We start from the raw sequence: 12,097 nt of genomic DNA on the forward strand, positions 1-12,097 counted from the left end.
GGGGGGGGGGGGCAAAATTTCTTATGGTTTATAATGGGAGATGATACTTTGAATATTACATGTTGATAACATGGTTGGAATTATAACCCTAAGTTGACAGTTTGATACTTTGTAAATTTTGAGCCATCCCTACCCCCAAGGGCTGTAGGGTGGGGCGCAATGGAGTCTGTGTGCTAAAATTTCTTCATTTTCCTTGTTTAGAATCAGAGGTGCTAGTTTCAAATACTTTTCAGTCTTAAATCTGCATGCTAGATATTGAATAAGGTGGTTTTATTGTTTTTTGTCACTTGGAATTATAATTTTTTTCCCGCTAAAAACAAAAATCAACTCTCTGTATAAATATATCAGGTGACCGTTAAGGCCCATGGGCCTCTTGTAGACGCCCGCTTCATCTATGCTCGCGTTCTAAAAGAATAAAATGGAAAACACTTTTGGCATTGAATGGAGTTTGGCATGTTACGTTAACCAAATAAGTTAAACCTTCAAACATTCCAATGAATGCATTAATATGGTTTACAAATATTCATTCTGCTGATAAATACATTTTTCCTAGTTTTTCTTCGGCTATTACAGAAATGTACATGACATAAAAGCACCACGTAATTTGAGGTTTATGTTTTGTTTTGAATTCTATGGAATTGTGCTATTGATAGTTACAACAAATACACCTTATTCGTGAATAAGTTTTGTTTTGATTTCTGCGAAATATAGCTATACATAGTAGCACCTCTTATATGTACACGTAATCATACGTTCTATATAAAATATCCACGTGATCAATTGGAGATTTCCAGATAATTACGTCATTGCATGACTCCATGTTTATTTGCACAACAAAGTGAAGGATTTGAAGGTCACACTTTGTACCACTGTTGGGTAAGTAAACATATTTCTTTTAATGTGATACGAAGAATTATGACAAAAGACAAAGTGTTATGCTTTATATGGTTACATAGCGGTATTAATTAAATACAAAGATTATGAAATGTGGAATAGAATTCAATTTTTTTATCTGTATGGTATGCATTATGGACCAAGGTTGTATAATTTTATGTCTGAATACAGGATCGGGTTATAGACATAGGTTTTAACTATACTCGGTCATACAAAACAAAAGACAAGCACAACTGGTATTTAATAAAGTACAACTACTACAATTATGTCTATAAATAATAACACTTATTATACGTTGGCCAGATTAGTTGAATATTCCAGCATTTTAATGAATGCAATAGAATGGTATAAAATATTAATTCTGTTGATAAATATTTGTCTTTTATTCTCCGACTATTACAGTATTGTAAATGGAACCAAGACTCTTCGTAAATATACGTTTGAGTTTCTTTTAGAATTCTATGGAATATGGCTATTGATCGGTACACCACATACATGTACACGTCATATTATGGAATCTCCATGTCATTGTGGTATCAATATCGCCTTAGCAACTTACAATGTTCCATGTTGTTTATCCTTTATTAGACGTTTTTTTAGGGAAAGGGGCCCATTGTGGTAAGATATAGGTCTATTATATAATATAATATAAAATGTATTCTGTATGAATAAATGGGTTTTAATTGAATTTCATTAGGAAGATCATTGGGCCAAGTAGACTCAGTTTTGTTTATAAAGGATGTTGTGGCCGAGTGTGTACAGGGAGTCCTTGCCATATACACGAATATGGGTCATAACTTGGGAACGTTGAAAATTTGCACCCTTTATTCATATAGTCCGTTGCCTAACATCTTTAGACATCATTAATCCCAGCAGGATTTTCCCTGGGTTCAAATAAGGGGTTGGTTCATAACATGGAAATTGTGGAGATCCCTTTGCTTTAACAATGTAATAATTTGTGTGCATGAAAACCATGAATACGCCTTTGTCACCAGAAGTTGTCACATATTCCGTCCATTACAAGGGATGTGATGTAAAAGAGAACTTTGGACATGAAATTTGCAAATGTTATCGATTCATTCAGCGCACCTCCAGGAAATTCCATTTAGCTATACATCTGTACAACACGTTAGAAAACATAGGCCGTAATGTTTATCACTGTCATGTCAGCAACCTTATCAGTTATACCGAGAACTATAAAATAAGATTGTGGATTGTTTTATTTGATTGTCAAACTCGGTATAAAATAATGTACTCATATAATTTGTTGTGGTTACATGTAGTACTAATATACAGTTACATTTTATATGAACATCTACAACTGTTATATATAAATACTCAGGTGAGCCTCTGACTATGCATTATCCACAAGACATTGTACTTATCTTTCGTGTGTTTATGAATACAATGGCCAAAATATAATACCTACATTCATTTGTATTAGACAATACTACTGACTTTTGGATGGGTTTCAGAATTATTTCTTAATGGTATGTAATCAGTTTCAAGGTCGCATGATATTTATATATAAATAAAGGAAGTGTTTTGTTTAAACATCTTGTAGACACTCGTTTCATCTATATACGCACGTAGTCAAACAATAATTGGGACACAATTGAGTTAACCACTACATGAACGTGACACGTGAGGTTGCAGGGTTTTATGACAGCTACTGTATGTATTACAGACTCATTATACGTGATCCAAATAAGTTAAACCTTCCAATGTACCAATGAAAGCATTTATATGGTAATTTTAGGTTTGTGTTTCATTTTGAATTCTACGTAATATGGCTATTGATAGTAAACACCAGAGAAACATACATGTAAATTGGTTTTTATTGTTGATCAGATCAACACCATAACAAAGTCTATTACTGCATTGTCAATGGTATATACAAACACAATACGTAATTCTGTAAATAAGTTTTGTTTTTATTTCGGTGAAATATGGTTATAGATGAAAGCACCCGTTATATGTACATGATTCTCATAGAATCTCCAGGACGTTGTGTAATTAGTTTCTTCTTAGCAACTTCAGGTAATTTAATGTTGTTTATACCCAAATACGACTTAGTTGGGGAAAGATAAACCTAACTTTTTTATCACCGACAGGTGACACCTGTTCAGATTATACGCAGAAATAATGTTTTTTTTAGGTCATCTGACCCAAATGCTCAGGATGACCTATAGTCATCGTGCTTCGTCCGTCGTCGTGCGCCGTGTGCCGTGCGTCATCCGTAAACTTTCAACCTTCTTCTCAAGTTCCACCTGTGAGATTGAGCTGAAACTTGCCTGAAATGATCCTGAGATGGTCCTGACCAAGTGCTGTTATTTTTCGGGTCGGTCCAAAATCCAAGATGGCCGCCATCTTAAAAAACACATTTTAAACTTCTTCTCCAGTTCCACTGCTGCCATTGAGCTTAACATTGGTGGGGATGTTAAGGAAAGGAAGCAGACAAAGTGTTGTTATCTTTCAGCCCCGTCAAAACTTCAACATGTCAGCCATGGTGGCTGTTTTGTAACATGATTGTGCAATCATGGTTTTCCTAAACAACACCTATTTTAAACTTCTTCTCAAGTTCCACCAGTGGGATTGAGCTGAAATGATCCTGAGATGGTCCTGACCAAGTGTTGTTATTTTTCGGGTTGGTTCAAAATCCAAGATGGCCGCCATGACCGCGTTCTTAAAAAACACATTTTAAACTTCTTCTCAACTTCCACCAGTGGGATTGAGAATATTTCATTGAAAGTTGAAAAGTTACCATTCTCCCTGCTCAGTCTTTGTAGTCAGATGACCGTTTAGGCAAATGGGCCTCTTGTTTTTATTTACATGTAGTTGATGAACAACATAACAAAGTTGTTTATAACTAGTTCCTGTTAAATGTGAAATACAGAGCTCCCTGGGAAAATTTAGGTAAATCTTAATAATCTTTAGTTTAAACAACATTTTTATTCAGTTATAACAGCAATAATTATACAGTAATACATAGTGACATAAGGATTTGACAGCAAGCTTACAGCTTACATAAATAATCTCCCTTTGTTTGGTCAGCATGCATTGATATGAGTGATATTTTAAACATCACAAACGTGAATCATATCAATTAAAGAAGTAAATAATTGAATATTTAAATAATTAATTAAATAACCTAAATTTGCAAATTGATAAACTCTAGAGTTATTCATTACTTATTAGCCCACCGGGTCTGAAGGTACGATTTCTTATTCTTAACCACTGATTGGAATTCAACTAAATTTGACTGGAAGCATCCTTAGATGGTGGGGATTCCAAATTGTACAAATGGAGGGGCAGGGCCAAAAAGGGTTATTTGGCTATATTGCTTTAAGCGACTTCTCCTCTGGAACTAAGAGATGGATATCAACCATATTTGACTGAAAGCATCCCTAGGTAGTGGAGATTCAAAATTGTACAAATAGTGGAGCTGACCCCCCGGGCTAAGGGGTGGGGCCAAAAAAGTTTATTACTTTGAAATGGTTGAGATCGCCACCCTATAACCATACATACAATTGCTGAGTATAAGGAGAAGAATGCACTTTTGCTTCCAGGATGGCCCTAGGGTCTGGCCCCACCCTTGAGACATAGTCCCATAACTTTGAAACGGTTGTGATCCCCACCCCAAAACTATATATACAAATGCAGGGCTTAAAGAGACGAATGTAGTCATGATATTAGAATAGACCCTGGGGTCCGACCAAACCCCTAGGGACCTAGGTTCTTAGTCACAGCTTGGAAACAGTTGAGATCCCCACCCTATAACCATACATACAATTGCTGAGTATAAAGAGATGACTGCACATATGTTTCCAGGATGGCCTTGGGGTCTGCCCCACCCTTGGAGACTTAACCTCTGGGTCATAACTTTGAAATGGTTAAGATCCCCACCCCAAAACTATATATACAACTGTTGGGCATAACGAGACAAACGCAGTCACGATATTAGAATTGACCCCAGGGTCTGCCCCACCCTTGCAGACTTAACCCTTGGGTCATATAACTTTGAAACGGTTGAGATCCCCACCCCAAAACTATAAATACAAATGCTGGGCACATACCTGCCAACCCCGGATATACTGAAAAAGGGTGATGACCCTCTTTTGAAAATAAAAAAGAGGGTCATAGCGCGCGACGTCTTTTTTCGCAACAAATATAAGAAAAGTATATGTAGATATTAAATTAGATCTTTAATATTTTAATGATGTAAAAGGTGCATTCTATATTCAATGAACTATTCTTCCAGCAGATCTAGCTGATCCTCATCCACAATACCAAGTTCAAAGCTGAAATATAAAAAGATTTGTCAACAACACAACTTATAATACTAATTCATAATAATAAATATGATAATGTGTTTTCACAGGCATTTTTTATGTCAATTAAAATGGTCCTGACAATAACTTGTCAATAAGATGTCACATTCTGTTCATATAAAATTCAATTTTGTTTCTGTCAATGAAAATGATCCTGACAATAAGAAATTGCACCCTACTCATATAAAGTATCAGTTTTATACGAGTAGGGTTTGAATTCTTATTGTCGGGATCATTTTGATTGACAGAAACAAATCATCAAATGCCTGTGCGTGTTTTTGGATGTCTAAGTAACGTCGTTTTTAGCACCAGATCCAACTAAAATATGCGATTAACAAAGAGTGCAGAATGGAGCGTTTGGTCCATGACCACCGGACTTTATCCACTATAACTCATCAATTATGTTTTCTTTTAGCATTTCGTGTAGTAGAACCTGCAAGTCCTGATAACGACTTCTTCCTTCAAGAAGACATAATTACCTTCAAAATACGATTTATACTACCTAAATACAATTGTAAAAACAACTCAATTATTCGTTAAAACACCTCACTAATAACTTGTCGGTAAGTTCAGTAACAACGGTCTTCATATAATCATTTGTAAAAACAGTTCTAGTACGCATATAAACAACTCACAACTTACCTGTCAGTGAGAAATGGAAACAGGAAATATATCGCCTTTCTTATGACAAAGGATGGAAAAGTCTAGAGAATTCCGAGTGACTTCGGTAACTTCTAATATACGAAAAGATTCCGGGTGAAAATGGGTGAAATGGACGAAATCCGGGTCAAAATCGTCACCCAGCGGGTGAAGTTATAAAAGCGGGTGAAGGGCTAAAATCCTGTGTGTAACCCGACAAAATTAGGTCACTTGGCAGGTATGTGGGCATGAAAAATCGAATACAGATATGCTACAAGGATTGGCCTTGGGGGTCTGGCATATTCCCTTGCCCTTGGATCTCATTTGGAAAATATTTTGCAAAATTGCTTAGATGTTCAGGTGAGCAATACAGACCCTCGGGGCCTCTTGTAAAATATACAAAGTACAGTTATATTTCAATGATAGCTTGATATTTAAAAACTGAAATTCACTCGAACCGTTTACTTTTTTGCATTTAAAACATTTTCATTAGTGATAGTTATACTATCTATTGTGTATTCTGCGTTATTATGTACGTTAGGAAGAATGCTATTTTCATAATCAAGTTGACTCTGTTGAATAAAAAGTTATTCAGTATAGTAGCATTTTCCTTATCTTCCAAATATTCTTTTCCGTTAGTTAAAGTATAGGTTTAGAATTGGATTTTGTAGAAAATGTTTGTAAAATTATTTGATATTTTCCACCAATGACGGGGGTCGTATTTGTATTCTAGTTAGTGTAATACGATAGCTTTCCTTAGCGTTACGAAATGCATCGATACATTGATTTCTAATATGTCTATATTGTTCCCATTTGTTAGTATAAGACCTTTCACAGTGACGTCACGAAGTCACGTGAAAAAATAGGCCACGCCTCTTGGAGGTCAAGACCTCTGACCTCCAGTAGCCATTTCTTAATCTCGATGAAAACAGTAGGCCGACGGCAAGTTACAAAACCAAATAATGGTTATAACGTGTTGTGTCAGCGGTTGATACAACAGACCGACTGATGATACGAGTCTATCTTTTCATCGTCTGCCGAAAGATCTGGAAAGAAAACGGTTATGGGTAGCTGCTATCCGACGAAAAAACTGGGATCCATCACCAAATAGTCGAGTGTGCGGTCGGCACTTCATCAGTGGTAATTTTGTTTTTCTTACAAACTATAGTCTGTGTGTTATTCACAAAATCGGAATAGTCTGTATATTGTTTAACAAAATCGAAATTATTCCTTTCCTTGTATTTACAGCTGGTGTCATTCTGACAAATAGCATACATGTACACATAGTCAATAATTCTTAAATCATAAATATTGCGACTTTAGGAATGATATTATTTTCGAAGTGTTTATTATTTTGATTTGTATAGCCCAAATATATTTTTTGATATTAAAATATAAATAAAATTTCCGACTAATTTAGAGTGCATTTTGTATCTACATGCTATTTATTTTGTTATAGGAAAGAAAAGTGACCTGCCATTTAATCCAGACTTTGTACCTAGTCTACATCTTGGGTATGATAAACAGGATGTCAGCCCAGTTGTTAAAACCAAAAGATTTGAACGGAGAATACAGAGGGAAGGAAGACTTCTTGATCAAGAAAACAGAACACATGTAGCTAAGGCCCTCCTTGAACTTTCAGATATACATAACAGGGATGACAGTTTTGATATCAGTACATTCACAGAATCTACATCAGCAGATCAAGAGTCTATGTTTTCTCCTCATATAGGTATGTGTATGACCTTATGGTATCATAAGGCTATTTTCCATGCTCACTCAATGATTTTCATTATTATGTTTACCTATTTTTATGTTGGAATAGGGATAACAAAAAAATAGTTCAGGAAACTGAATTGACAAGGATTTTTTACACATCAAACTATTCTCTGATGTATCAAGATACATATGTATACAGTACTCAACATGCTTCTGTGATTATTAACTGTCTTCATGTACTAATGTTGTATATATTATGTATGCAGTATTGATATGTATAATATTAACCATGCTCAATGGAAATGTACTCTAATGATTCCTTAACTTTTAAGCTCATGTAGATGTATTTGTGTGTTTGCAGATATCCATGATGCATGTTTAAAAAAAATCACAGAGTTAAAGTTGGAGAACAAGCAACTTCAACAAGAACTGGCAAGGTTGCAGACAGAAAGAGATGATCTTGGAAACACCATCAATCAAGTCAAATTTGGAGTGAAGACTATTGAAAACAATGACAGTCGTGTTTCATTCTTCACTGGTTTACCATCATTTGCTGTGTTTTCATGGTTACTTACTTTTCTTGTGTCTGTACTTCCAAAATCACAGTGTTTAGATCCAGGAAATGTACTGTTATTGATTTTAATGAAACTCAAGGTGAATCTGTTTAATCAAGACCTAGCTGTGAGATTTTTTGTGTCAGAAGCACATGTGTCAGATCTTCTTAATAAAGGACTCCCAACTTTAGCTACGCATCTCCGTTTTCTGATACAGTGGCCTGGGAAAGAGGAAATAATTTGTTCTACTCCAACAGTTGTGAAACAACTATTTAAAAACTGCAGGTGTATAATAGATTGTACTGAAATCTATATTGAGCGTCCAGGGAACTTGACAGCCCGTGCGACTACTTGGTCAAATTATAAACAAAACAATACACTTTAAGTTTTTGATAGGGATCAATCCATCAGGCTGTATAACATTTTTATCAAAAGCCTTTGGGGGCAGGACATCCGATAAGGTAGTTACACAAAGATCAAGATTCTTAGATTTGATAGAAAATGGGGATGTTATTTTGGCAGACCGAGGATTCTTAATCAGTGAGGATCTTGCCTCTCGAAATGCAACTTTGGCAATTCCTGCTTTCACAAAGGGAAAACTACAACTGAGCCAGAAAGATGTTGAGATGACAAGAAAAATTGCTAGAGTAAGAATTCATGTGGAGCGTGCAATTGGACGCTTTAAAATGTTTCGCATTTTGAGTGGAGTCATGCCAATAGCTTTAGTTCCCCATTGTGACTCAGTATCTGTGATATGTGCTGCATTGTGCAACTTGCATCCAAGTTTAGTTAACAATTAACTGTGTCTCATGACATAAAGAAAACAAGACCATCTGTTATGTAACTAAAAGAAAACAATAAGGCTGAAGTGTAGACATGGTGTATGTATATATTTTTGCAATAAATTATTGAGATAAATACATGTATGATATACATTGTATTGTCAGAGAAATAAACATATAACTGAGCATTGCTTATGTCTTTCAAAATCTGGACAATAATTTTTGTTAAGGTACTTATAAAATAATGTCCATCCAGTTATATTACTATATTTCACACATTTTAAAAAAAATATTAATGCACATGATCATGAACAATATTGACTTAATTTATATATATACAAATATTCATACTTTCAATGTATTTTTCCTTGCTGTCTTCATAAAATAATACAAGTTATCATGGCAAGGAAGCAAAAAAAAGCATGTTGTTACATTACATCACGTACACATTTTTCTTGTTTCCAGTTGGCAAGTCAGTTATTTGCTCATGATTTTATTTTCCTTCTTGATTGTTATTTAAAATTGTCTTCATCAAATGCTTCTAGAGTCAAATACAAAATGAATAGTTCAGTGCCGAATAAATGAAGTCTGATTGAATTTAATGTTTTTTTGTTATGCTTTGCATTCGGGACATAACCACTTTCCCCTTGGTTTCCTCTTGATATTCACACATTTGTAGTGAAACCATTCCATTGGACAGTCGGAGTCATTGCTGCACTGCACCATAAGTCCATAAGCAGGTTCTCCGCATAAACAGTACGTCTTGCTTGTTATTTTGGAAGGTTGAACACAAATATCTGTCTCTAGTTTTCCGGTCAGAATTTCTGGCAACACACTAGTTTGGAAAAAAGTTTGACATTTCTTAACAACTTCCTGACAATACATTGCGTTGTATGGAATGACAACAATTACCATGTCACAATCTGTGCAGACCACAAAGTCGCAAAACTGAACATGATGCACATGCATTTGCATTTGAACCTGTGTATAGTACTTGTGTGACTCTTTAAGTTTTAGATCAGGGGTTAGGTAGAAACTACTGTCTTCACTGGCTACCTCACTCAAGTTTCGCTGTCTATGTTTATAAGGACATTTGATTTCCACAGTTCCTTTTCCACAGCAGGTACAACATCTAAGTCCATCAGCAGATGCACCAATAAAGGGAGACCTATGGTCTATTAACAATCCTGTTGTTTCACACTTGAAATCATTGTGTACAGTCTTATTAGCACTTGTGTACTGTGTACGAGCTTTATCCTCATTATCAAGTCCCCAACGAATAGCCTTGTTTTTTGACAAGTCATAGGACTTGTACCCCATGATGTTCTTTACAAGTACATTTGGGCTGGTTGTGTCCTTGCGTACAAATACATCATGAGCCTTACTGGCAGTTATCCGTCCATTTCGGTGTTCATACCACCTGTCACATGCTGACTGACTTCGTGTTACAATTTCCAAGTTAGAAGCTTGAAGTTTGGTAACATTGTAGTTTGTCCAAATGTTACTACATGTGTCTGTGTCTACATCAACAAGACCTTTATTCCGAAGAGATGTTAGTGTGGGTGGCATCTTATCAACTTTCCTCTTTGGTATGGTAGTGTCAATATCATCTTTGTCTACTGGTGGGATAGTTGTAAAAAATGCTGCATTTGGCACAACTTCTTTCAAAGCTTTAAGCACAGACAGGTTTGGTAGAGCATCTTTACCTGTAGCATTTACAGTTTCCACCGGTTTTGTTCTGTGGGCTTTAAGAATGTTCTGCATCTCTGCCACAGGCTTTGGCTCAATCTAAAATATAAAATAGACTGAATAAGTTCCTGCAGTAATGGGTTTTGAAAACAAATATATGCTTGTGCACAATAACCTTAACCACTATTGTTATTTGGAGTTTTTGGATAAACCCAGGACTTTTTTTTAAACTACAGTAAAAAAAAAAAGACATTTCCTGTTGTTATTGTCATAATTATTTACATTATAAAAAATCTCTATGAGGATATCAACATTGAGGATGTTTTTTCATTACAAATTTTACTTCCTTTGGTGTTTTTTTTAAATTTACCTCTTTTCTGAAGGTCTGATTCCATTTGCATATTTCGCTCGTTGATGACTTTGTGGTAAGTCCTAGGAGGACTCCTGTCTGTACTTTGAACAAAACACTTGCCACATGACTACACACCTCCCCTAATCTGTAAAATATTAAAAAAGAAGACACATGATTAAACATACAGGTTTTATTAAAAATCATGTACACAAAAATCTGTTTACTCACAGTCACCAAATCATATTGATTTAAAACATAATGCTAAAGTTGTTATTTAAGTATTTATTTAGCTCGATTCAGTCAGAGCTTCCATTAAATGGTAACTTACTTACAAATAATTACAGTTAAAACTGCCAGACCTGTGCATAGAGATCACCTGCATATATTGGAATATTTCAGTATATAGAAGACTGTATGTGAAGACCACCAATCTGATTAAAATCAATTGTTACAGGGTTCTGTTAACTTCATACAGGTGTAGTATATGAAGTAAATGGAGCCATATAAGATGATTTTAATCAGATTGTCAACACGGGGTACCACCTCTTATTAAAAGACCACTTTTCTATGCACCCTGGTCTTTAGCAATGGGATCACTTCAGTTTTATAACAGTAATAAACTTACCCTGCCATACAAGTACAATGGGCACAATGTATATCCCCAGCTGATTTTCCAATGCACACCCATGGTTGGTGTGGTTTGTCTTTGACTCTTTGTGACGGGGTCACCTTGGCCTTCACAAAGCAATAACGACTGTCATTAGACACATTGTGGCAGTAAACAACCTGTACATGTCCACTCTCAAGGGGCGCGTCTAATTACCCAATACTACCCAATACCACCCAATACTACCCAATACCACCCAATACCACCCAATACTACCCCATACGACCCAATTATGAACCAAATACTTCTTAATTACTGTGAAATATCACCTTTGTAGACGTTATTTACTTCCATCTGCCATATGTTATCGGGAAATATGCGATTTCGTGCCGAAAACATCACCGAATTGCCGTGACTATGACCCAATACTACCCCATACCACGGGCACGGAATTAGATCAGATCTAAGTCCATGCCCATACCACTCAATACTACCCCATACGACCCAGTTATGAACCAAATACTTCTTTA

The 12,097-nt window shown here is 35.6% G+C and overlaps 2 protein-coding genes across 2 annotated transcripts in view; one reads left to right on the plus strand and one right to left on the minus strand.

The window, feature by feature from the left end:
* LOC110463709 overlaps positions 1-12,097 on the plus strand; it is a 116,699-nt gene that overhangs the window by 23,150 nt on the left and 81,452 nt on the right. The gene's annotated exons all lie outside the window — the stretch shown is intronic.
* LOC110463708 lies at positions 9,417-11,718 on the minus strand. Its single transcript, XM_021518511.1, has 3 exons — positions 11,586-11,718; positions 10,979-11,105; positions 9,417-10,707 (listed from the first exon to the last, which is right to left on the minus strand). Exons 1-3 carry the CDS (start codon positions 11,591-11,593, stop codon positions 9,532-9,534), a joined length of 1,311 nt encoding a protein of 436 aa, XP_021374186.1. The 5' UTR covers positions 11,594-11,718; the 3' UTR covers positions 9,417-9,531.

This window comes from Mizuhopecten yessoensis, unplaced genomic scaffold, assembly GCF_002113885.1.
Source record: "Mizuhopecten yessoensis strain PY_sf001 unplaced genomic scaffold, ASM211388v2 scaffold10921, whole genome shotgun sequence".
Lineage (NCBI taxonomy): Eukaryota > Metazoa > Mollusca > Bivalvia > Pectinida > Pectinidae > Mizuhopecten > Mizuhopecten yessoensis.

Coding starts and splice junctions, on each gene's coding strand:
- LOC110463708 (XM_021518511.1), bottom strand. Junction 10,708..10,978: donor ATCAGACCTTCAGAAAAGAG/GTAAATTTAAAA, acceptor TTTATATTTTAG/ATTGAGCCAAAGCCTGTGGC.